Below are 27,527 nucleotides of genomic sequence, written 5' to 3'. Positions count from 1 at the left end.
TATTTTTAACCACCTGAAGAATCGTACACTTCAGGGCTCCTTTTTGTTATTCGGGGTATAAGCATACATGCATTTTAAAGGCAATTGTATACAACGGTGAATTTATAGTGGCAAGATTTCACATGCACTATCTAAAAAAGTGATGCACTTCCACAGCTTCAGCTATGAGAATAAGCAGACGATAATAATAAATTAAAAACAAAACACCAAAACACACCATACCCAAACCAAAATCCAAAGCAAAACACCCCCACCCTTCACATTCACGTCAACACATTGAGGGAGGGTTGGCATATGCAGGCTGTGGGGGTACAATTCAGGTATTCTCCATCTTCAATGTTAGAGTGACAGTCAGAAACCCACAGTCTCTGGGCACATGAAGTTTTATTAAAAATGAAGAGATCCAAAGCACGAGCAAAGTATGACGATGCCCAGCATCTTACTTGCTTAGTATCATTGTCCAGAAACCAGCAGGCACTGGCAACAATGATGCCATACCTGAACCATATACCTGTACATACGTTACGGTAAAATGTTATACCTAAATAAATATATACAATATAAAAATTAAAAAAAAAAAAAAAAGAAAAAGCAGAGAACAGAAAAAGAAAACAAGTACATTTAAGGGATATTACAGAGTGATACACAAGCTGGAAAGTGCCAGAATTGCAAACAGAAATATTCCTCATGTTTTAGTAGCAGTAAGAGAAAACATAATGGGGTCCTTCCCCTTAATGCTGCCTATCAGTTTCCGTCATTCTTAATCCAGCACAGGAATTCTTCTCTATTCAGAGATTTTTTAGGATTTTTTGTGGCTGCTTGTGCAGTGGAGCTTTGTATCTTAAAAACAAACCAACCAACCCAACGATAACGACAAAAAACCACCACTGCCAAAACTATCTGAAATACTTTGTTTCCCTTCTGTCTACAAAAATCTTTAAAGAGTGCAGAAAAGCATTATTAAAATAATAAAAATTCTCACAAGTTTATTAGCTGACTAAGGTTAGGTTGTAGAGTCATTAGAGTGTGGTGTTTTCCACTGAGCAAAGACATGTAACAATGAGCTCTTCCTCTTCACATGCCTGGCATAGTCGCAGTTTTTCACCTTTTTTGTTTTTCCCAAATGTTAGGAAGCTCTGAACACAATGTAAATGGCCTTACATGACCAGAACTCGGGTGTCTTGGAGGATGGTTGATTCACCGCTAAATGCTGACAGGAGCTGGAGGCCGGGCAGCCATGCACCAGGGCAGACTTTGTGGTTTCTTCGGGTATTGACCTTCCAGGACACCGCAACGCACCTGTTCGTGCTCACAGTGCAGACACTGAGATTTCTTCTGCAAAACTGATGGTACATTTGTGCCTCTTCCCTCCAAGGAATGAGCTGGGGGAGCCGGGAGAGAATCCTGCCTTACAGAAATCAAAAATTAGGTGCTTACTAAGAGCACCAGCCTCACTGTAAGGCTACAAATTCCAGCAGTGAGGGCTGTGAACATTCCTGTACACTTCAAACATCACATTTTCATGAACCTGGATTCTTTAAAGCGCCAAAAAAAAAAAAAACCAAACCACCAAAAACTTCTCAATGAAATTTCCACCGAATTACTGAATAGATCAGTACACAAAATATATATGATATATTTAAGAAAAGATGTGAAGCTACGCATCTTAAAATAAAATGCAGTGTTAGATGTTCAGAATTGTTCCCAAAATACAGCAGTATTCTGAAGTATGTATATTTCAGCTTTAAGAGCCTTATAATGGTGATAGCTTAAGGCATAGTATGATCAACATTATTATAGTAACACTCTTCTGTAACAGAATTAAATACAGACTTATTTCTAAGGTCCTTTATATCTGCACAATATTAACCTTGAAATATAGTCTTCTTCCCAATTATAATTAACTACTTTAGACATACAATTCTCTTTGAAATCACCTTCAGACCCTCCAAAAAGGACCCTAAAACCTGTAGCCTTAGATGCAAACAACAACCCTGGCAGTGTCATGACTACAGTACGCAGTCTTGCAAAGGTGGAATGTACCTAAAATGTGTAAGGATGCTATGAAAGCAAGATCTCTTTCAAAACTACATTTCCTTTGGTGAAATGAATTCTGATCACAAAAGCACTTGGAGAAAATCAGTGAGCAGTATTTACTTAACGTAACTATGGCTCTTTCTTATGCATTTTGCCACAAGCCCTTCCTGCTATTCGTGCCCTTAAGGAGTTTGAATCTTCTGCCCCTGGAATGCACAGTATGAAATCAATTTGAAGAGGACAAAATATTACTTCAATTTAATTATTCCGCATTACATTTCAGTAAAGCTGAAGTCTTGTTCCTTGTTCTTTTTAAGGTACTCCCCCAAAGAGAGCCCCAGTAAAAGATCCAGGGCAAAACATAGCCCATTTCAAGACAAAGTCTTTGACACTCCGATGTAAACCGAACTGTTGGCTGTGAAAGCCTGTTGCCTTTGCAGCCAAAAGGGTCCAGCGGACAGCAGAGCCCAGGCCCGCCTCAATTTTACAAATTCAGTTAATACCTTTGGGCAACTTGAAATCCTACAGGAAAAGACAGGCGTCAGAGCACTCAGGATTAACTTCCTTGTCAATTCCTATGTAAAAAGTTTTAGTTTGTCACTGCATCAGAGGGGAACTGCGGCAGAGCTCTTGTTAGAGCATGGGGGAGCCTGGCCAACACCCCATCCATCACGGCAGGGCCGAGCCATCGCACTGCGCCGCTCTGGCATTCTGCACCAGGTCACTCCTGGTTAAGCAAAGTCACCTTCCTCCGGGTAAATAACTTGTTTGCTGCTAATCACGCTCTAAAAAACAAAAAGGCATCAGTTTACATTTAAGGTTGTACAATCCACACGACTTTGAAACTGGCACTAATCTATTTCAGTTCTTAAAATAAAAAAGCAAACAAAATCTCTAAAAATAAATAAAAAAAAAATTAAAATATTTCTACGTCAGCACCTAGGTAGCAGATTTACAAGCAAACATGAAGCAGATTTTATTTCAAAATCAAATAGAAGTCTGATCCTGACAGTCACCAAATGCTCAGTGCTTCCTACTGCAGCCAAGGGGAGCTCTGAAGCCTCAGTACCCATCAGGGCACAGCCAAAGTAGTAAGATCATAAAAGTCCCTGAAAACAGAAGGGAAGAGGGGAAAAGAAGGGTAGGGAGAAAGCAAACAATTCTTCAACCTTCAAAACATCACTGTGAAAAGAGTGTAACATATGACAACACAAACAAGAAATATTGCTGCATGTGGGGTTCAATGCACACTGCTTATCCTCAACACTGCTCATCTCTGATTGCAAAGCTGCAGCAAATAGGACACCTGGTGTCACTCTGGGTATTCTACACAGAAGCTTTGGTTTTAGTGGATACCTCAAAGTACACATGGGCATCAAAACATTTCTGAAGGAAGCAAAGGAAGCAAACAGTTTCTATGAAGAGGAAACTAGAAAGGATTTTATTTCCTTTTAAGTATTTGTGACTGAAATTATTGAATTTTAATTAAATTATGATGTCTAAAAAGGCAAAAATGTTATTTCTACTTTAGTACTCATAGTTGCAATGACTGGTGCCTGCCCCAGGTCCCAACAGAGTTCTCTCTAGTTTCAGTAAGACCACTTGAAAAGAAAAGAAACACCAATTCCCTGAATGCAGAGTGAATAAATGCACAGAGGAAATACCAGAGGATGGAGATGCTTCCAAACTGCACTCTCCTAGCCCCTGACATTGCATACTGGCCTACTTCTGCCCCACTGGAGTTTCAGGAATAACAAGGAAGACAAAAACTTGTCCCATTTAGTCTTGTGCTGTACTCCCCAGGGGATTAAAGCACACTGGTTTGAAGAGCCAAAGTTGAGAGCACAGGCACACCACCTATCATCGAAGTGCACTGTCATATAAACAACGAAGTTACAAAATTTACAGGGCCAAAACAAAAATTTTTATTAGCAAACAAGTAAAGATTCATCATCACTGGTACTGATTTCAGAGAGGGGAGTAGAGGACTCTAACATTGGCACTTCCACGGAATGGCAACAAGCTGCATGAACACCCAAAGGCTCCTCCCGGTACGAGTTAGGGCAACATCGGTTTTGTCCATCCACTTGGATATGAACATTCACAGGGCTGTCTGGATAAGCAGACTCCCATTTCTTTAAGGTTAACCTACATGGCTCTTCACTCAGCGGATGACTTCTACTTAAACTACTGCCCTCTGGGACAGTTCTCCTGGGTGCTGACCCTCCATGGATTGTTTCTGTAGCACTTTCAGACAAAGGATCTCTGAAAGTCTTTCCTGAATCCACATTACTGGACTGCTTAGGCTCACTGCCAGAGGTCTCAGCACCTAAAGATTTATCAGTGTGTCCAGCCTCGGGCTCTGCATGTGCAGCTGTGCAAGTATTCGGTAAGACATTTGAAGGTGATAGCTCTGTGATTTCAGTCTCTGGCTGCAAGCTGCTACATCCAGGTTCTTGTAGGGCCCTGGCTTGGCCATGGGAACCTGCCTCTAAACTAGGTCCCTCAGGAGAAGGCGGAGAACTCCGAGTAGTCCCATCAGCATGGTTGATGATTCCATCACCCAGCGTAGTCTGTGAAGTGCGAGCGGGCGTCAGGAGCGGGATCTGTCCTCTCACCCGAGGTCTGTGGAAGAGTCTGTTCCAGAGCCTGCCCAAGCGCCGCCGAGACGAGCTCCGTCTTGATGAATGTCGCCTCATCTGCCTCCTCATGGCTGTTCGAATGTTCTGCAGCACAGAAGCCTGTAATACAGATATAACAAACTATGATTTCTCACATAGTCAAAAGGCTTCTCCTAAACCCTGTTATTTCCACCAATATCGCCACCTTACCAGAATTCTCAGGCTTGATCCCTCACTTCCTTGTCAAACACGTATTTTCTAATTAACTATTTTAAAATATCAAAGACAGCTCTGCCTGTACCAAAAGACTCTCTCCTAAAATGTTTCCTTTATAAGCTCTGCTTGTCTACCCAGGAAGATGCTCCAACTCACACAATCAGATCACCACTAAAGAACCAGGGTGCAGACCATTGAGTCCCCTATCATCAGCAATAGCAGAGGATCCTCAAAAGCTGATGACAGCAGAGAAGAAAGGCCAAGGCAAACTACTTCTCCACTTGAGTAACAAACTACAAGAGCTTTATAACACTGGGAACTGTTATCACAGTTGGGTACTTTTGACAGGGCACAGGAGATTGTTGAGAACTCAACAGTGAAACAGAAGAATGACTTAAGGGCTTCCCAGTGTACTGTATTTGTAAATGAAAAATGATCCCAGAATTTCCCAAAAATACTACTAAAGACCTCACTTATCGCTTCAGGTACATTTACAGCTTCAGCTTGAAAAGCCTTTTTTCTATTCACTTTCTGACCTTTGTCTCTGTTCATTTTATCTTGATGTACAGCAAAACAGTATGTGCTTATCTCACTGCGGTTCTCTAGCAAACACATTTAACGTGTTCAAGACTACCCAAAGCATCAAGATGCATAACTGTGGTTCTTCGGCTCCAAGTAAAACATACACATTTTTATATTACTTCTGTACCATTAGCACAGCTGCTCAAAGAATACAGTTCCAGATTTATTCTATCTAATTTATAGTAGTGTGGCTGCTGATAGGCTCATCAGCACTCGTGTCTCCATACTTGTGATGCATTGTACACAGGGAAGTCTTCAACCGGGGGGATAAGTCCTTGTGCAATCAGCTGCCCGTAGGACGGTGGAGCTTCCCGCCGCACAAACTCTGCCTCCAGCCGCGTCATCTGGGTCTCAAATGCTCTGGAAACAGAATCAGAGGGAAAACATGGAAGGGATGTACCAGTCAGTTTGTCCTGCCTCCCTCACATTAATGTATAAAAGCAGTGCAGACAACTTCCCACTAGCAGCAAAAATGCAACTTTCAACTATGGTCCCTGGAAATCTTACCAGGATGCTAAAATTGACAAAAGGAATAAGAGTAGAGGGTATAAGCACCAGTGATTCAAAGCAGCAAACTCTTTGGTGCGGTCCCAGGTTGGACTCCGTGGCAACTGAAGTTTTTTCAAGTTTTTTCAGCAAGGGCCCAAAGGTTATTTTGGGGAAAGACAACACTGAGAACTGAAAACAACCACACAACAGGGGCAGCCTGCAGCTGCAGAGAGCATTGGCTGGTCTGCCAGAACCAAGGCACCGAGGCTCCCAGCACAGCACAGTGGCTGGTTTTCAGCTCCTTAATCGTGCGGATTTGATAAGGAGAGAACGTAAAGCACACTGTGCTGAAAACACAAACGGTGTCAGCAGCATGGCACATGGAGCTGGTGCATGTGACAAGAGACAGGATCTGAAAGTCCCTTACAGCTCTCTCCCAAAGGGCAGAACCAGGCTGGCACAAACACCCAAAACACGGAAAAACACACTATCCATACAGCAAGAAATATGGGACCTGGGGAAAGAGGCACAGCTCACAGCGATGAGAGCTCCTGCCTCACCACCGCAGCACGTCGCCTTCAGCAGAACTGAGAACTAGAGTATTTGGGGAGGGGAGGGGGAGAGTTATTCTGTTCAAATTCAGCAAAGACTTTACCGTAACAGTTGCACATTCAGTTTTAGGCAGTGCAAGGGCTTTGTTACAGGAGGAGGAGGTGGGAGAGGAAACTGCTCAAAACAGTTCTGATTCAAGTTGGATACAGGTTCTGCCAGGCTGCACGATAAATGTGCATTTCTCACAGATCACAGAAGACCTGGCATGCCCCTCACTGCTTCCAAAAATTGTACCTACTCTTCTCTAAGCCTAATGCTGTCATTGCTGCTTAATTGTCATTAATTCCTTGGATTGATTTCACAGTATTTTGCAAATTCCCTGGTTAACAAATCAACTATTTTTTCTCTCATCGCTCTCTATAACTACCTGAAGGGTAGTTATAGCCAGGTGGGAACTGGTCTCTTCTCCCAGGCAGTCAGCAATAGGACAAGGGGACATGGGCTTAAACTCTGCCAGGGGAAGTTTAGGCTGGATATTAGGAAGAAGTTCTTTACAGAGAGAGTGATCAGGCACTGGAATGGCTGCCCAGGGAGGTGGTGGACTCACCGTCCCTGGAGGTTTTTAAACTGAGATTGGACATGGCTCTTAGCGCCATGATCTAGTAAATGGGCTGAAGTTGGACCAAGGGTTGGACTTGATGATCTCTGAGGTCTTTTCCAACCTAGCCAATTCTGTGATTCTGTGATTCACAGCTACAAAAGCATTACAAAAGCAAGATGCTCACCTGTATTCCCTGGTCCTCAGAGAATATAATTTAAATGCACAACCCAGCGCTATCACCAGCAGCAAGCCGCACACGAGACTGCCGATCAGAGCAGCTGTGATGACCTTCCTGGGAACGATCACCAGGCAGTTGTGTTCATCGCTTCCATCCTGGCAGTCTTCTTGGCCATCACAGCGCCAAGTCTCAAAGATGCACAGATTTGTACCACAATGGAAGTTTCCTGGCTGGCAAGTGAAGCAGTTTTTTTCATCTGAGCCATCTGGGCAGTTCTTTTGGTTATTACAGCGGTCAAGTATTGAGTAACAAAGCCCACTGTTTCCTTCACATGGGTATTCGTTCTTCTGGCAAGCAGGACAGTTCTCCTCGTCCTTGCCATTTGGACAGTGCCACCAGCCATCACAATGCTGCTTATCTGTGAAACACTCCTCATCGCTTCCACAAGGGTGTTCCCAAGGAAGGCAATAGCCTTTCACCTGGTAGGTTGCATTAAACCCATGGCCAGTGCTCTTGGAGCGTGCATGATATGAGACAGTGAGCTGGCCCTTTGAAGACTCCACACTCACCGAATGCCTATTGTTGTGGTATGAAAACGTTTGCATTAATTTATCACCTCTCTCTCCAATGCCATCATACACCTTTACATAGTCGTTGTAGCCTAACTGCAAATCGAGCTGCAACAGAACATGTCGATTATCTTGGGTGTCCACATACCATGTGCAACGAAGGTCTGATCTGCTGTGATCAGCACGGAACAAGTCTGGGGAAGCAAAAGATCCATAAAAATTACCCAGCCTTTTGCCACAGGAAAGATCAGGGCAATTATCTTCATCCGAACCATCGCTGCAGTCCTTAACTGAATTACATCTCAGCTCGTTCATCAAGCACTTGGTGGAGTGGGCTGCGCTGCACTGGAACATTCCTGAGGGACAGATACTGGATGGAGGCTCTGTTGGAGGGACAGTGCAGTTTCTCTCGTCCGAGTTATCACCACACTCATCCATGTAATTACACTTCCAAGTACTGGGAATACACTTGCCATTTGCACAACGGAATTCATCTGACTGGCATACAGCCTGACCTATCTTTCCTGTGAAAGAGGGTAAGGAGAAAAAAGTCAGTATGAAAACTTTTGGAACCATGTGATGTTAATTTTTAACATTTACTACCCTGTATGTCACAAGTCACTTGATCAGGCCAGTGCACCTCACGAATACTGTTAAAAAGCCAAGTGGAAATAATATCAGTGGTTAACATCCTAATAGCTCATCAAAACGGGCCCAAGACTCCTGTCCTACTGTCTTCAAGTTTTACCAGAGAGAGTACAAATGAAATCAACAAAACCGCGAGATTTTACCTCTAATATAAGAAAGGCGAAATCCCTGAGCCTGTCCTGAGCTTGATGCATCTGAGTGAAAAAATATCCAAACGTGCTCCCTTGCAGAGATGAAAGATGGAGGTATGGAAGACCCACACACTTTGTACTCCTCCCTCTTGGAAGACGGGCCAATCATCAACCAGTCTACTGCACACTTGTGAGAGTCTTCCAAATCAAAGTTCTTAAAACTGTTAGGAACAAAAGAAACCACAAGTTAAAAAGAGGACATGTACCTGAAACAAAGCCAAAGAGAGAAAAAACAGACTGTGACGGCTGGCTTTCTGCACCAAGCAGTGCTGACATAAAGAGATCGCATTCAAAGATAATGAAACACCTACAGTATCTTGAGCACATATAAACAGAGCACTCAAATTCCCTCAGTTTGGAAAAGCACCCAACTTATAGGCACAAAAGGCATGCCAAATAGCTCCAAAAGCTGAAAGGATGATTCTTCTTTTACTCAAACAAAACTGCTTCCTAAAATACAGATAGGAGTAAAAGCAAAACTCCAGAATATATAATACAGAAGACAGATTAATTTCAGCAGTTTTTTCCAACCTTAAAAGCTATGAAACTATGAGGTGAGAGGGACACTACTGTATTGGAAAAAGAATAACAGGGAGCAGTACAAAGAACCCTGAAGGGATAAATATAAGAGACAAAAATCAGGTCTTCAAGCTATGGAGGGGCAGGAAGAGAGCAAGAATAGAATAGGACTGCAAGGGGTGGAAATGGAACCTGAAGTCTAACACTATCGCTTTTTAATTCAAAGACTAAAATATTCCCTTTCTGGGAATGCAAATAAGCTTATAACATTTTCCAGACAAACCTCCATCCTGCCGCTACCCCAAGCCCAGTGATTATTTGATAGCAGCTTACCAAGAGCAAAGAGGTGCCCCAGTTGTTTGCAGAACACCAAAGACAATCAGATAATACTCCCTGACCCGTAGCTCAGGAATCATACAGCATATTTGGTGTCTGATGAAACAGATTACATTTGCATTTGGTAATCTGCAATGACAATAGCATTGCACCAAGAAGCACACTCATTGGGAAAGGGCACGCTGTTCAGAACACTTAGAAATTAATTTTGGTCCTCCTTCATATAACTCAGCTACACAAAATTAACTTGGTAGAAGTTTGTGCATACTCCTTGGAAATACCTAGACAGAAGTTTCAGAAAGACTGAAAAGGTGCTACGAAATACAGACCACTTTCCACAAACGGCTTTCCACAAACATAAAGGATTAATTGTTTGGAAAAGATAAATGGAAAGATAATTTTCTGATACCACTGTGTATTTACAAAACACTGTCAATACCTGCCAGACCTCGTCTTTTGGAGGTGAAAGGGAAAGAATGGCAAGTACATAAACTAGCTTATTCATTTAAGCAGGAGACCCAGCCAACACGCACCTTTAGGTTCTGCCAAACATATCAGCGATTAATGACTCTAAAAAAAAAATTAACAGCAAGAGAATGAGTAGAGATCACTGAAAGTGTTAAATTAAAACGGAAATTATGAGATGTCCAACAACATATGTGTAGGCAAGGACAATCTGCCCAGAAATGCATCCTTCCTCTTTTCTAACTCTCCTCCCACCATGCTCTGTGTGTCTTCCCAGCTGGGGAGAAATATTCCCACGGCACGTATTTCTTTGCTAGAAGCAATCTTATCAAGCTTCTGAAATCAGCATATTTTGCAAGGAAGTTTTAGATGACTGTGCAGTCAGAATGAAAGGACTGAAGTATTCAGTCATGCAAAGGTAAAGTAAAGAGTTTCTGTCCCAGGTGTTCTGCAAGAAACTTTTTAATGACCAAGAAAGTTATGAACAGGCACTACAGCATGAAAAGGAATTACACAAAGCACCAGTGAAACTACAGGCACCCACATCAAGTCTGATGCAAGAGATGTGAGGCAGCATTACTGAAATACCACATTGGTTTTTCCCTCTGTAACTCATTTTGGCACCAGACATCAACAAGGCTTTCTATCGCCTACTTGGAGGATTGCCCGTAGGGTTTTCTTGTCATAAAGGCTTTTTGGATAGTTATTAGAAATACCAATCTGCCCAACAACAACTTTTAAGAAAAGGAAAAAGTCAGTAAATCAAGAAATAGAAATTCAGAACTAGGTATGGGTGGAATGACTAGAAAACTTCTGCTTTTGCGACACAAACAAGAGGATTTACTACATATTTTAATCTCTTACTTCTACAGTTATTTTGGATGTACCAGGAGCAACCTAAAGAGCTACAGAATTCATTCTCCTATCCTGCTCATCTCCCATCACTCCCACCAGGTCCCACAGCCACTCAATTTCCCCGCTCTGCTGAAAAGAGCTACTTTTGTCCATCGGGTAAATAACTCACCCATAGTGAGTTACACGACACAGACTGCACGCACCCGGGGGAGAATTTGCCTATATAATAAGCTGTCTGCACCTCACATTAAAATGCATTTCTTTCTTAAAATAAATAAATAAATAAGTAAATAAAAATTAATCCTTTTAAGATCCACACAAAGGAGGAATACAGAGAAGTCAGCTACACACATGCCCTGCATGAACAGACTGGCAAGGAAGTATCATCTTCAGCAGCCCCCCTGAACACACGATGCCTCTCAGGGATGCACCAGCTACTGAAACAAATGCCTTGGTATTCAAAAAGGTCCCCCCCTAGGAGTTTCAAACATCACTGAATAAACACCATTTCTCTGAAATACAGATGTTCTAGTTCTGATGCAAAGTTTTACATATAATAGATACCATAGCAGTTATAAAATTTCTTCTTCTTAAGGCAAAAGCTAAGTCAAAGCAATTATGTTCTACCTCATGCAAACTAATCAACAGACATATTTTGAGCAAATTTTGCTTTGATTAAGGCATTGTCGCTCCTCTCCAGCATCCTTTTAAGTTATATTGTCTCCAATCAAAGCAAATTTTGTCCCATTTCAACTGATGGGGATTTTTACTCAAGACCAAAAGCAGGGTATATTTGAATGAGCCATCAAACAACCTCACCACAAAACCACACTCCTTTGTAAAAAAATAATTCAAAATAACATGCATACATATGTGTGCATGTATGAATACGTAAAATTGGTTTTCACTTTATAATCCATTTGAAACAAGGTTTTGTGTAAGAAGTTTCTGCCATATTAATCTGACATTAAATAGCCCAGTGATTTATTTTACCTAAGAGTCCTGAGTAGTGTGTTCAACCTCTGCTACCTCACTTCGTTCATCATCTGTAATTAGATCTAGCGCTGCTGTTGTTACAGTCTTCTGAAGAATAATTTAATCCTGCTACCCACAAAATAGAGCATGGGGACATCTACTTATTCTATTGAACCTTTTCCAACTGGAATGCAAATTTTTCTGTCAAAAGGATTAGCCCAATGGTTGAATGATTGAGGGCATGCACTGGAAATAAAGGACAAAGTCTCATGCTCCTACTGCTTGTAGGACTGTGAAAACATCTTAGAGTCCTTCGAAAAGTACTGAATTAAGTCTGTAGTTACAGTTCTTGAGGGAGGTCTCAGGCCCTTTATATCCAAAACCCACGTTATTTTCTGTGATTAAAAGAAGAAACAGAATCAAGTTGTACAGAGAGTACCAATGGATAATGTCACCCATATCTCAGGCAGCACCAAGCAGTACTGTGGTATTTTTGAACATCTTGGGGAGGGCAGCAGAGGGTTTGGGAGGAAAGCAAAAGAAGGGTCGGTTCAGCTGCCAACCCTGTCCAGCAGTGCACATGTCTGAAGGAGCAGGATGTGGACCCAGAGGTCCATCCGACCGCGCACAACGCACTGAACCCCAGCCCTCGCACCCCTCAACCGCAGCCTTCCCCACCGCACCACGGCTGCTCCACGTGATGCTGACAACCCCTCCACCCACCAGCTTCTCCTGCTGCGGCACCTCAGCGCTCCGTGATGAAGAGAAGCAGAACCAGCTTTCCTCCAGGCTCCCCTTCCTCTCCACCACCAGAGCCCACAGTCCGAGCTGGGAGGGCAGGGAGAGGAGCAGCACTGGGGCACGGTGCTGCAGGACTCAAACAAACACTGGTATTTCAAATGCTTAGGACTGCAATATTGAAGTACAGAACCCACCGCTAACACACACAACATCCTTTGAAATGCTTTGCCCCTTGGGCTGTTCTCACTGTTACCTGTGATCTCCAGCACAACACAGGAATAGAGGAGGAGACTCATGTGAAAGATCTAAATTATTGGACCAATTTAGCAGGTTTTGTTTCTTCTGAAAAATGCTATTTGAAAGCACTAAGTCCAGTTAACTTGTTTCTGGAATGCCTCTTCGGCAGCTAATTCCTTTAGAAAAATATAAGAATGGTGTATTAAACACTGGGAGCATTCAAAGCCTGAGGATCAGAACAACTTGATGCGAACTGACAAACACTACACTAAATCTCACAGAAGTCTGCAGAAACAGGTAAAACGATCTGATTTTTCTTTCAACAGTATGATACTGAAACAAGGTTACCTCCAACACTGAGCAGGACTCCAGGAGCTTACAGAACACTACAGGATCAGCCACGTATCAGATCTTGCCTGTAAAATTACTCAAGTGAAGCAACAATAGCCTACAATTATATTTTCCTATTAACTGCCAAGTATTTTTATGTTGCTGGAAAGAACTTCATTAAACCAGCTTATCATAAATATTCATTTACACTCTGAAAAGATGAAAAAAATGTGCTGCCTGCAAAACTAATGGTTAGCAGAGCTAAGCTTTTCGCCATCTGCACTGAAAGAAGGAGAAGCAGCTAGGGAAAAAAAAAGAAGTACTTCTATAAATAATGTAGGGAATTCCCTACAACCCTCTTTGTAATTTAAGCACGAACAACTACAGAGTAAAGCAAAAAAAAAAGCATTCTTAATAACTAGAATAGGACAAACATGGGATGATCACGAAAACGGGTACACTCTTTGAGGGCAAGCAGATGTAAAACCTGAATGGAGGTAATTAGTAAATATTTTTTTAATGATGTCTAATTTGGCCCTTTAAACTCATTAAAAAATTGGAGAATAAATATTATGTGTAGATCAGTAGAGCACGGTCCCAAAATAAAACAGACCAGCCAATTAAGCAAAAAAAGTTACTTCTATTTGCCAACCTCTCACAGCAAGCGCAGACCGGGAACAACTGATGACTTAATTGGCTCATTAAAAACTTCTGCTTAACCACTGAAGCACAAGGACCTGGAAGTCAGGAAAGCTCTATTCTGTTCCCAGCTCCCAAGCACCAGCTAACACTGCAACCTTAGGCAAGGGACACAGGGGCCGTGTTTTCAAAAGCCGAGCACGTGCAACTGAATGAAATAAATGGCTATTATGAGTTTTTTCCAATTAATGCCAAGTTCTGAAACACTGTGAGTCTGGTAAAAATAGAGTAGGAAGCAGTCCCTTTAATTCTTCATACAATTACAGACCAGCAAGCCTTTTTGTGAACAGGCCTCGGTTTTACTCAGAAACCAAAACTCAGACGGTATCTGAAAATTTCTTTTATCAAAGCCATGACACAAGTGCCTGAAGTGGAAGCCAAAGAAGGGGATTCCCCCCTCGCCCCAATTAGTAAGAAACAGCTTGAGGAGATCACTAAATAGATCACTTTTCAATACTCTCATCTTGAATTCTGAACATGGAGAACATTTTACCCTCAGTCCCCTAAACTGCATCATAAACCACAATTCATCTATACTCTGCCCACACCAGGTTAATTACAGCCATCAGATAAAAGTAACTGCTAACCAAAAATTATTTTGATCTTTTTCTCAGATATGAGGAAAAATACATATATAAATCCTTTTAAGGATGGTACAAAGGCAGCTACTGCAAATGACATCTTCATCTGATCCTACAGGGTTTTTATGTAGTCCTCTGTGAAAACAGGAACAAAAATAGAGAAAATGGGAGGAAAAATCAAGTGTTTTCCAAAGCAATAATTAACATACTAATTACCTGAATCTAAACTGACACAATACAGTCCTGGAAAACAGGAGCTACACACTTGTGCCCAGGTTTTAGCAGCACCATTCCACCAGACACACAAACATGGAAGTTTTGAAACACAATTATAACAGAGAGGTGTAAGCACAAGGAACATGGATTTCCTGTTCTTGTGAAGTCTCCACCAAGGATTTCTAGAAAGCAAACTATGAAGGTAAACAATAAGCACAGAAATGTGAGGATACAAAGAAAACAAATACACACACATGAAAGGTACATATTAAGACCAAGCTTCTGAAGGACATGCCCACAGGAGCCAGCATCCTACATCCACATGTAGATCTGGGCACTGTTCTATCAAAAGCTGCTGAATAATACGTTAATAAAAAATGACCACCAACTGCAAATGGTTTAGAAATCAAAACTACTTTACATAGCAATTTTATCCCTTAATGACTCCTGTTGCATCTCAAATGCGATACTTATATAACGTTGCTGTCTTACTCTCAATGAGAATCCAAGATCAAAGGAAATGCATTCAGTGTGACATAACACAGAGGAGGTGGGGTTTTGAAAACCTTTCAAAATCCAGACGTTATCACAAAACCTGTGATTCATTTTCCTAGGAAAATTTAAAAAGCTACTCTTTTATGGCCTTATCAGCACACTGTTAGGACAAGAAGCATACCCAAGGAGAAAAAATGTTTGTATTTGAACCCTCTTTCCTGGTTTGCCTGTATCGTGCAAGCTGCTTCTTCTGCATCCTTGGCATTACGAGGGCTACAACCTTTTAAAGAAACCCTCTAGTGCTGTAACATTTTTCATTCCATACACCATAGTGAGTCATTTCAAGTACATTTATAGTCAGCAATGTAACACCACAGTACTACTCCCCAGGATGTAAACACACGGCTCCCATTATTTGTATGTGTATAGCAGGGCAGGATATGGCAGTGATAGAAAACAAACCCATTAAGAAGAAAACTTTCAAATCATATTGCTATGCACACATCTAAACTGTATACACACATTAGTACCAGTTTCCTCATCTTACTTTCCTTTATTTCTTCAGCCTCTGTTACACTCGTACTTGCAGAAGAGAAGTCCAGTTCTAACTGGGAACTCTGAGGCGTTTTCCCAGCATAAATTGCAGGACTATTGTCCTGAGTCTCATTTGTATGCTCCCGCAGAGTTCCCAACAATCTCTGCTTTGAAACAAATTCCCCAAGTCCAATACAATTTAATGGGGTTTAAAAGAGTGTCTCTATTTCTGGATCTCAAATGCTGGCAGGTATCTACTTCCTTATTTCTGATGAGTCGTTCCTATTTTCAACTACGGATGATGGAGCCTTCCTATTATTCCATCTGTGGCAGATTTGTTTTTAATTGCTGAGCATCTGCAGTTGAAGAGGTTTGCAGTCCTTTTAAGCAGCTGAGCAAAGAATGAGCAGATGGTGTCAAATACAACAGTACTAAAAACCAAACAAAAACCCCTTTCCTAGGTTGGTTTGTTTGTTTGTTTTAATAAGAAATTCTTAGTTTGGGAAGGATACTACAATTAGCCCAGAGAAATTATGGACATTTGCAATACGCTGATATTATAGCCTAACATTCTTAACAAATCATTTGTAATACATTCCAGTCTGTTCTGAATAGCATTTTTATAGAATGAGCAGAAATTGTGCCACAAATGCTAACCATTATGTAATTCTGTTGGAAATAAATGTTAACCAGAAAAGCACGTGTCTTTTGGTTAACAAGCAACAATAAGCAATGATTAAATTCAACTGTCAATTAAACACAGCACCATCTCAAGACATTACAGAAAAAAAACAGTTTTGCTCTAAGAATTTTATGTATTCCACTGAGGCTGTTCCAGATTTTACAGCCTTCACCTATTCCTATTTTTAAGCAACTAAGAGAAGATGGACTATTTAATGTGAGTGAATATACCACTGTTTTCTACCTCCTCATCTATTGAGGTGGATGAAACTCACACGGGTATTGTGAAGGTAAATACATAAATAGACTACAAGTGACTTGCATATATGATAATGGATGTCAGAAGTAGCCTACAGAAACAAGACACAGCAGAACACTTCTAAAATGAGAGAGGTGCCCAACCTGCAATCATGTTCCAGTGTAATCAACTTCAGCTTCCTTCCACCACTCAGTAGCTCTGACAAATGGCCTCACTCTGATCTATTAGATATAAACTCACATTTTGTTTCACTTAAGCAAAGCAATCCATTATCTCCACACAATATCAAACCATACCTTATCGTTATCATGTCTCCACGATCTCCTTGAATGTCCCAGCTGCAGTTTACAGCTGGAGGGTAGTTCAATGGCCAAGAAGGACTATAGATGACTCCCCGTCTCTCTGTGTGCTGTTCCAGTTTTCCACTGCAAGGAGCTGTTGATAAGGGGGTTAGAAATACATTGTTAATGCTTTGCCTCATCAACAATTCACATTATCTACAAGAGCTTTCATCAGTTTCTGGGGATTGCAGACAAAAGAGTCAACGGTTTTATCCTCATACTGCTTTCTTCCTGCTCTGGTTTTTAGTTAAAACACTCACTCTAAGTGTAGGTAAGTATAACCTGCATTTCAATGCAGGATCAATCAATAACCTTGTACAAATCTACCAAACCCTACAATCAATACTACAGCGTGCATCTGCCAAGAGGATGTAACACAGAAATCCTTTGTACAAGCTTCCCAAAGCCTGGCTGCCTCACCCAGCAACTGGGTACAGTTCCTAGAAGCTCGTTTTGTTGTAACATGTTCCCAGAGATGATGTTTATTCTCCTAACCATATAATAGACACAAAGAGTTTATAATGGTTTAAAAAAATCCCCTACAAAAAAGAAAAAAGTTAAATAGATTTTGATGCCAAATGTTTTCATTGAACATTACTAAGTACTCTAAATTCCTTCCCAAAGATAGAACAAAATTTCCAGACAGGGTAAGGAGCAAACAGGGCTAAATAAAGCTCAATATTTTCAAAGCACTTTCAGATCTTCCTATGGAAAACAGCAGGCCAATTAAGGTTACAGCAAATACTGATAATTTATAATTAAGTAATTCAAAAATAAAAGTTAAATGTTGCAAGGACGAGGGGAAAAGCTGTTCTGATGGGAAAATGTGCTCTCAGCAGACTACACGAGAGAAAATTCTGTGTTATGCAGTAGCTATTCTGAACGTTCTCCAAAAGTATTTTAAAACTATTTTTAAAACAAATTACTATCTAGAGCACGACCTGTGGATTGCAGCTGAATATTCCAATTTTTGACAGCAGCTTACCTTCTCATAGCTTAAAAAGGTGGCAAAGAAAAAAAGGTTGCCAATACCTCACATTCCTCTATACACATATGCATCCAAATATACTTGTGTTATAAATCACGGATTTACAGTATTGCTTGGAGTTCAGCCACATAAATCTATAATTTCCAGTTCACTACGGGATCAGACTGGGATGCACTGGGGGGCCGGGGTGAAGAAGCTGCCTGTCCCCACCCCAAACCTGTGCCTGGCACCATTCCACTTGTTCCCAGGAAGCGCTTCTTAACTGAGAGCCACAGCAATACAAAAAGCATGAGGTGAGTAACTTACCTGAGGCAAAACATACAAAAAGCTGCTTATTTTTACTCTCCAAGCAGGGCATTTCATTGAAATGTATACATCATTCCTACTGGTTTCAAAGGCCACAAAGGCATACAGACTACATAAATACATGAAAACACCTATTTTCCAAACAAATATTTTGCAGCAAAGCAATTACAAAAAAAAAAAACAACACCCCACCATTTTTGTTATCACATTTCTAAAACCAGACAGGCTCCACACTAGATGCTGGCAAAATACCGAGACACAGATGCAATTCCAGAATTATACAAGCAACTACAAGATCCGAAGCACTTTTCAACTCTAATTCTCAGTTTGTTTAGGTCTCTAAATGTGCTCGTCCACACGTGTCACTGCATCAGCGCATCACAGCAGCATAAGAGGACCTAGAGCTAGCAACCACATAAAAGGAGCTGGAAAGAGTGCATTTCATAACTGCCAGATGATGAAAACTTCTCAATGGGAAGGAAACAGAATGCACAAAGCAGAAAGAGCAAAACCACCAGACAGCACTATACAGAGGCTTCCAGCAACAGCTCTGCAAATATTTCTGTTCCCCTTGCACCAAACACTGTTCTGGATTAATATCCTTTATTCTCAGTATACGCAATAGAACAGAAAACAATCATAATTACACAAAGCATATTTTAGTTTCCATTGACATGCTGGTGACTCTCCCACTCATACATTCATCAGTGTAGTTAAGCAGAGCTCTTATTCTCCCAAATACTTGTTCTTCAGTTTTAGGAAGCATTTACAAAGATCCTGAGCACTAGTTATTTGAAATAACCCAGCTCTTCTGAAGCAACACCACCAGCGTTTTCTTTCCTTTTCAAATAACGTACATCTTCCTAATTTGCAAGCAGGGGATCTGATGCAACATGACAGTTCAGGTTCTCAGTGAGAAATGCTTTTTCATATTAACACTGCACATCTGCTATGAACGTGAGACACAGGAAGAACTGAGAAAAAGATTTTCCATTTTAACAGAAGAATTGTAGCTGTGAAAATCTAAGGACACAAGCAGGGTGAGGGCTGCACTACCACTCTGTGCCATTTTGGGCAGTTCATCTGGCAATGGCCAGTGTTACTCAATACCTGCCCACACTTTACCCCTCTGACACACAACAAGCATTTCAGACTTGCCCAACTCAAAATGAAAAGAACAACTGATTTGCTCTTTCAAAGGCTCCTGATTTGAACGGACCACTGATCTGAATTCATATTGTCAAAATGCAATTACACTATTTTAAGGATATGTCCACAGTCCCCTAAACATGTTGAGGTAAACAAGGGACACACATCCATCCACCCCCCAAAACTGTTATTGTGTTTACCCAAACCTCACTTGATTGCCTTATGTTTCTGATGCCTTTCATTTCCAAGCAACGCCCATTACTACAGCATTTGCAATATATCAACAGATCTCCTTCCTAACCAGTCATCTGCCCATTTACTCCTTGTGCACTCCCCACTGAGTGGCAGACAAGGTGAAGTACCTGATCACTGCTTTCAGCAGCTTTTCTTTCACCTACATAGATTCTGAAAGGAAAACCTGCACTAGACAAAGCCTTCAGTGCTGGCAACAAAACAGCACAACCACACCAGGGCACCACTTCATACTGTTGGGGATTCAGCGTCAATAAAGGGGCCCCACTTCCCCACTCAGCTCCTGGCCATGGAGTGTGTGGAATCCGCACAGGGATCAGCATTGTCGGCATGACAGTGCGATCACTTAGGGAAAGCAAACAAAAGGCTTTTCAAATTCAAAACATCAAAAGGAAAGGGAAGTCTCTAAATAGAAAGGTACAGTCTTGGCTTCTGCAGGGCTTATCATCCCCGACACCACACAATAGCAAGGACGTTTTTTTCAACAACTGTTCTATAACTCTCTTTCTGCAGCATTTCTGCAGAAACCCAGAAGTGAACACTCAGTTTACTAAAAGCTCCCAATGGCTTATGTTTTTCATATTTAGGATTACTGAAAAAACATAAGAAAACACCAATCCCTAGATTGGGAAACCAATCCACAAAAAATCTTGCTGAGATGGTGCTTTTAAAAAAAAAAAAAAGAAGAAGGATGAATTCTGAAGACAAACAATAATGAATCTTTTATAGATTAAAAACCAACAAAAACAAAAAAACAATTTTAAACATATTCCAGAAGAGGTTTGAGTTCAGAGAGTTTCTGTCAAACAGGCATAAATCTTAATGAGGCTCTTTCTGTAATAATCAAATGGATTTCTTCTACTGTAAACAGCAGTAGATTCCCCCTGCCAGCTAAATATGCCACAAATACTTGCAAGAAAAGTTTCCAAAACTTTACAAGAATAACATTACTCCTGGTTTTGCAAAAGTGACTATAACAGAACAGACATCGAGCTCCACCAAAGGACAGCGCTGGGGGCACTAAGCTGTGCAGGAACACATTTTCAGACAAACCCTGCAGAAAATAAAACCTGCAGTTTCACACTCTCCTGTGATGCCCCGGGGTCTGCCCCAGTCCCAGGGGATACATCCCAACCATCTGCTCCTGGATAAAGGATGGTCTGCACTTGCCACAAGGAACTTCTCAAAACCGAACAGTTGGCAATATCCCCTTCTTCAAGTGGCTGTCTTGGGGTCGGCGGGAAACTCTCCCCGAGTTCTCGAGGAGGGGGCGCACACATCGCTTAACGCAGTCTGGGGAGAGAAAAGGATTTTAGGCTCCTCTTCATTCTATCAGCCTTCAGCAGGCTGCTTCTGCTCCCGTATCAGAGCATGTTCAGGACAGCAAGCATTTCTCCCAGCTTTTAAGAGGCCTCCTAAGGAACGTCTCCTGTGAGATGACTCCTAGCAGGGTCACCTGCCCTGCGACTGCACCACCCTAACCTGTTACCCTCCAACACACAGCTAAAAGAAGCTACACGTGGATCACATTATTGCAATGACCTTTTATGACTATTTTTCTCCCCCACTCCAGTTGCACTGTCAGGAGATAAAGTAACTCAAAACTAGTATCAAGACAGGAAAACACAAAAGCTACTCTGAGGTTTTCAGCATACTTGAAAGAATAAAAGCCAAATATTACAACTCGCTGCTTCTAGCAAAAGAACAGCATTAGAAAACAACAGAGCCAACTGGATGAAGCATTATATATTTCAGGCCAAGACAGTATCACCAGTCTAGGCCAGCCACTGTATAATTACTCAATTTACACTTTGTAAACTCATACCAACGGATGGCAAACTCCACCAAAAGCCAAAGAACCGTCCAGGCAGAACAGACTAGGACACAGATGAGATTCTGGAGTTTTTCCAATGAAAGAATTAAACCACTATGCTGCAAACAGCACACCCTACATGGTTCATCCACAGTTTCCCTCGGCTAAATTGAAGGAAGTTACCTCATCATAAAATTACTACCTTTTCCTGATTGAAACCTTCTCTCAACCCCTCATGTCAACTTCAATGCTCACACTAACCAATCCACTGCCTTAGAATTATCTTCATGTTTTCCTTTTCCTTTTCCTGCTGTGTCCCTTACTTGGTTCTTCTGTTTTACGTTAAGCTGCAACCCCTTTGGGCATACAGTATACCTACCAACGTGACAGATTGACAGGTGCAAGAGGGCCCTTATCACTGTGAGGATGCTGATTGCAATGTTCCTGTAACGTCGGTAAGTCACAGTACTGCTACAGAGAAGGAAATTACAGTAAGTGCTGTGATCCTAGTTGAATTTCCACTTTGACATTCATGAGACATTTTTAACATTCTTGTTTAGCTCCCCTGGGAAGAGGCCACTGTCCCTGGCCTGATATTCCCAGGCACATTTCCTAAACATAGAGTTTTCTCCTGGATGTATCAGCACGTACTAGGACCTTAACCTCAGGCTTGCGATTTTTTCCTAGCACAGTGACACTGATGGAGCCTCTAACCCCAGGAAGAGCGAGAAGTCCTGAACTCCCTAGAACGACATTGTTACTCTGTCTCAAACAAAGGTCCTACTGTTTTGTTAGAAGATCTATTTGCATAAGGAAGAAACAGCAACAACTCAAAAGAACAGTAAATACAAGTAAGAAAAGAACGTCTTACCTAATGAGGTAACAGCACTCTCTGTTTTACCGGTCAGGAAGAGGTTCACTGTGTAAAGACAGAAAAACACTGTTCAGAGCGGTTCCAGCGGCACAGGGTGACAATCAGTAGTTAACCATCTCCAGGTGTCGCTGGGGTGTTAACACAAACGCATTGCAGTGCTCCAGCAAGAACTTTGCTTATCTACCCAGGCAAGTCATGTAATCAACTGTCATCCTTCACTGCAGCCATAAAAAAGGTCAACACACAAGGTTAGTTTGGCATCTGTCAAATATGCTGCCAAAAGAAACAATGGCCAATCTATTCTAAATTGTCTTCTGCGGGACTTTTTTTAATTGGGGAAGACAAAAGAACAATTACACTGAAACATCCATCATCATAGCCAGCCATCTCACCTGCTTAAATGCTGTAAAATACTCATGAGATTATCTGTAAATACATTTCTTCTGAATAAAGCAAAGTTTGTTCCTCTCAGGTAAACGTCACCTTGAAAATAAACCACTAAATATAACATGATTGCCTTGACTAATCAAAGGCAACAAAGCTTTCAAAAAGGTCCACTGGTAAAATCAAAACAGGATGAGGTGGTGCTGGCAACACACACCCGACTGACAGATTAGTTTCCAAATACTCTTCACTTTCTCAGAAGTCTTCTCTCACAGTATGCATCACTAGAGTTAGCTGGTAAGAGTAATTACTGCCCAAAAAAATAAATTCTCCTGTGTAATTGTTGCTCCACAGATCAGCACTAACATATAGTTCCATATTAGTTTCCCCATATAGTCTTTAAGGCGCTTCTCTAATGATTACAGTGTATTTTGCTAACTGCTGCATTTTAGCAGTATTCTATAATCTACAAAGACCACCTATTAATAAATTGACAAATGTTGAATTAGAAAGGGTTAAAAGGTTAACAAAACTTGATTTACAACATGCCAGCCCAAGCACTGGCTTTGGCTTTATTTTGAGTATGTTAAGTCCTACATCCTTTTGTAGTCGACCGGTTGGCAAGCATTTAGTAAAAAAACATCATTAAAAAATGAACAATAGGAGAAGAGAGGAAGAGAAACTGTCCCTGTTCCCAGCAGTCACTTGGGAAGCTGCTGACAATTACAACTATTTATGTCTCGGAGCACCACATACAAGCGCAGGCCCCCATTGTCTCAGACACCATCCAAACACATCACAAACCAATGACCCCTGCCCTGACCACCTCCTGGTATAAATTAAACTAGCACAAGAGGAAAAAAGTACCTAAGACTAAAGGGGTGGAAACAGGAAAGCTAAAAATGATCTCTTAGCTTGCCAGCTCCACCCCAGTCACGGTTTTCTGTCAGTGGTGGGTCTGAACTATTGAATCACAGCAGCCCTGCCCTGACGGACATCTGGACGCCCACACTTTGGACCTTCTCCTTCCCGAAGCCAGCGCTCCAAGACCTAAACACAGGGAGCGATGTCGGGGGGTGCACAGACCGCTACAGACCTCAGGCTGAGCACAGGCCCTGCAAACCAGAGAAAAGGACCACGACCGCTCCTGGTGTCACCCATTGCAGAGGACTTCAGGGGCAGGGGCAGTGACTGCTTGCTCCTTCTACATGGATCAAGCTTTCAGTAACGCACACGGGAAGGGGGGCAACTAAATGGCAGCGCACGCATGCCGTGGCTTGAGAAGAAACAGGCCTGAGCTGCAGGTTTGTGTTAATAAGCATTAACACAATGTTCAAAGGACCTTAACAGCCCTGATTTTATTACATAATTAATGTACAGTAACATTTGTTATATGATAATAACAAGGTGCCATGTAATTACTTCCTTTGTTTCACAGCACAGCTTGCTCCATAGGTCAGCGAGCACACGAGGAGCAACGCTGCCATCCTGCACCAGGAAACCGCTCAGCACCGGTAACTCTTGCTCTGTGACAAACCTTGGATCACAGCAGTAACAGCAACACAACAGTTTTCTCACAGTATTAAAGTACCGCTATTCCTGTAACCATAGTAATACGGTCACAAAGACCAAGAAGAAATTAACCAGTGATTAAGTCACAAATTTAATTTCATGAAAATTAAAATATTTTTGTTTGCTCCAAAGAAAGCACATGAATATGCACCACAAAACTATTACCAGCACAACTGAAAGGAGTGTTTGAAGATGCACTGTATGGAAACGCCTGGGTCTGTACATTCTACAACCTTTCTTCATGTTTCCTAAACAAATCTTCCTGATGGCCATAACAGAACATGAGCTCCCAAGCAGAGGTTCCCTCCCATGGCTGATGAGGGGCCCCCATGCCCTTTAAATGGAAATAAGCAGCATGAAGACAAGGGGCGTGATAGAGTGGAATTAGCCCACCCAGAGCCACTTCACCTTCTTCTGAGGGCTGCCAGACAAACAGCCCTAGTTTGCCACCAGAAGGACAGAGTTACCAGCAGCTTTGCAGGCCAGGCCTGGCAGGTACCTAGGAAAGACAACCCTCAAAAATGTTCTTTTATCTCTGCAGATGCAAAACATCTATTGCCCACTGTTGCAAGTTCTTTGCTCTCATTTTCAAACTCTTTCACACTAAGCCAGTAGTCGAGAACAGTTGTTTAAAACAGTGTAAGTTTCACATCAGGTACTTTCCCCAGCAACTGAATAAGCTTATGGTTTCTCTTTTCCTCACTCTCGGTCTCACTCAAGATGGTCAAATCAAACCACAAGAGCACACAGCACACCAGCATTTTCTGAAGCGCTCAGCTCTCAAAAGTGTCAGAGGCCCAAAAGAAAGAACAGCCGTTCCCTGCTGGTTTTCTTGACTCTTGTCAAAACAAATTCTTGTCAAAATAAAAACAGGTGAGAGACATGAGGTACACTAGAAAGTTTTCTAGATGCTCTTTTCCTTAATGGTTGGGCAGAGTCATGGGAAAGCCAGAAAAAACAGAAGTGGTTCAGCTGGCCTGAACTCCATGTAGGAAACTTACTGTGCCTTTATTTGGATTGCTAAATAATTCTCGGGGTGAGGTTTTCAGCTGGGAAAGCGGTTATTTGGATCAAAAGGGAAATTTACATCTCGGCACCTCCAAACCAAGCGACAGCTACCAGGCTTTTCCCACAGCCAAAAAGAGACACCCGCTCTGCTGGTTTGATTATTTCCTATTCGATAACTTTGTGTCCTCCAGAATTTCTCAAGAATAAGAAACAAAGTGGCCTCATGAAAAAACAATTGCAACAAACCCAGTTTCACTCTCTGGAGCTGTAGTTTACAGACAAGGTCACATACAGCAACGCTCTGATACAGACACCAAACGCCACATACAGCCTACAGGAAAACAAAAAGTAACAGCAAAGAATGACAAAAAGCACGAACCAAAACTAAGGATGAAAGGAAAGGACAGACAAATAGGAAGTAAAACACAAAACCAGTTAAAGCAGCAGCACTATATTCTAATAGGTTCTTATACTTTACAAGCTTCCCACCTCCCATGTGGCTCAACTTCTACTACTGTCAGTTGTGCAAAGAATAGGAATAAAACTTTCCAGCTGAAGAGCCAGACCATGAAATTCCAGCAGTCACAGAAAGCAGAAATCTACTAAACTTTCAACCTGGCATTACCCACAGCTAAACGCAAGAAGCGTTCTCACTTAAACTCTGGACTTTACATGATCTTTTATTATCTTATTAGTCATTTCAATAATAACTGTGCTATTTCTGTTAAATACCAAAAGCTTTAACAAAGGTCTGACCAGGCCACAAAAATAATCCCAAGAAATTCAGAGATACAGCAGAAACTTGTCTGTTTCTCTAACTTTAAATAAACTGCGCTGCAGACATTATTCTTATGCTGTGCACATCTCTCATATCCCCTCAAGTCTCCGCAAAAAAAGTTGTACTAGATAGAAGGGATGTTCAAACGGTTTTGTTGCTTAGATAGCTTTTTGTGTTGCGCTTCCGTTAATTAAAATAGATACATTTAAAGTAACCAGAGCAGCCTTTAAACTTTAACTTCCTACATTCTTCCAGGCAAGCATCGATGTTAAAAAGAAACTTCTACAAAAAAACAGAACGAGCAGTCTGGCCACAGATACCCATTTCTGATTATTTATGTAAAGAACGCTGTAATTTGAGATGATTAAAAATGAGCTCTAACCCACTTGATTAGCAAATAGCTGTGGTTTTAGCACATGTAACAGTTTACCAAATAAGCATCAGGAGAGTTCGGAGCAGCCCCAGCAGCGCTCAGCTGTGTGAGTGCCTCTGACAACGCTGCTCCACCACAATCTCTTGGCAGCACGCAGAACAGAGCAGTCAGCTTTAATAACTCCTAATTTCTACCTGCCCCTGTTAAATACGCGGGGCCTTTCACTCGCTCATTCTAGTCACAGGCGTCAACGCTTCTCCCTAACAAAAAACATCTTTCCTGACAGAAAGGGCTGACAGACTGGAAACCAGTAATACATTTCATCACGTTGCCATAACTTAACACCTGCTGCGAAGCAGAGCGGAGAGCAATTGCTTCAAGCAGACGGGAGGGAGGAGAGCAGAATATGGCAGAGAAACGTGGGGGGGGACCGTTTTTCCACCCTGCCACTCAAGAGAAGTGACGGGAGGCGAGCAGCGCGCCCAGCGCAGGGCAGGCGCGGCGGCACCGCGGGCGGTTTCGTAACGGCCCCGGGAGCCGCTGCCGCACCGCACGAGTCGCAACTCCGGAGAACGCACCGAGGGTGTCTCAACTTTTTTTCTTTCACCCAATCCCCCCAGCAAACGCTATGCGGTTTCAAAGCCAAGGGCACAAGGCTGGTTTCCGTAGGAGCGGGGACAACTCCGCTCGGCCGCCCCCCCGCCGGGGAGCGACCGGGCTCGGCCACCCGGGTGGGCGCCCTGGGGGACGCCCGCCCCGTTCGGAAGCGGAGGGGCGGGAGGGGGATCCGCCGACCCGGTTCGGTGTGTCGTCGTCCCGTCTTGCTCCCTTCTCCCCCACCCCCACCACGGTAACTTCCCGTAGCGGAGAAGGGGGCCCGGCAGCCCCGCCGCAGGTGCCCGCACCCCCACCCGCCGTGCCCGGACATGCCCCGGCGCGCAGGGAGCGGCCGGGCCGGCACTCACCCAGGCAGATGGCGGTGAGCGGCACCAGCGCGCCCTGCCGGAGCTCCGCGGCCGCTGCCTTCTCCATGGCGGGTCGCCGGTGCCTGCCCTTCAGCGCGGGGGGAACCACGGCAGCTC

The 27,527-nt window shown here is 42.4% G+C and overlaps 1 protein-coding gene across 2 annotated transcripts; it reads right to left on the bottom strand.

Annotated features, from left to right (window-relative positions):
• Positions 1 to 365: 365 nt before the first annotated feature.
• Positions 366 to 27,527, bottom strand: LRP3 (LDL receptor related protein 3). Of its 2 annotated transcripts, none has more exons than XM_065848398.2 (7): positions 27,411 to 27,527; positions 22,328 to 22,375; positions 16,904 to 17,042; positions 8,637 to 8,845; positions 7,283 to 8,369; positions 5,684 to 5,816; positions 366 to 4,778 (listed from the first exon to the last, which is right to left on the bottom strand). In XM_065848398.2, exons 1-7 carry the CDS (start codon positions 27,475 to 27,477, stop codon positions 3,966 to 3,968), a joined length of 2,496 nt encoding a protein of 831 aa, XP_065704470.1. In that variant the 5' UTR covers positions 27,478 to 27,527; the 3' UTR covers positions 366 to 3,965. The 2 variants fall into 2 exon arrangements, with proteins under 2 accessions (XP_065704470.1, XP_071670427.1); XM_071814326.1 differs by lacking the exon at positions 27,411 to 27,527 and adding an exon at positions 20,814 to 20,936.

The sequence above is a fragment of the Patagioenas fasciata genome, chromosome 13 (genome assembly GCF_037038585.1).
Source record: "Patagioenas fasciata isolate bPatFas1 chromosome 13, bPatFas1.hap1, whole genome shotgun sequence".
Taxonomy (NCBI): Eukaryota; Metazoa; Chordata; class Aves; order Columbiformes; family Columbidae; genus Patagioenas; species Patagioenas fasciata.
Note: the sequence above shows the minus strand (reverse complement) of the source record. Positions and strands in the feature narration are given on the sequence as shown.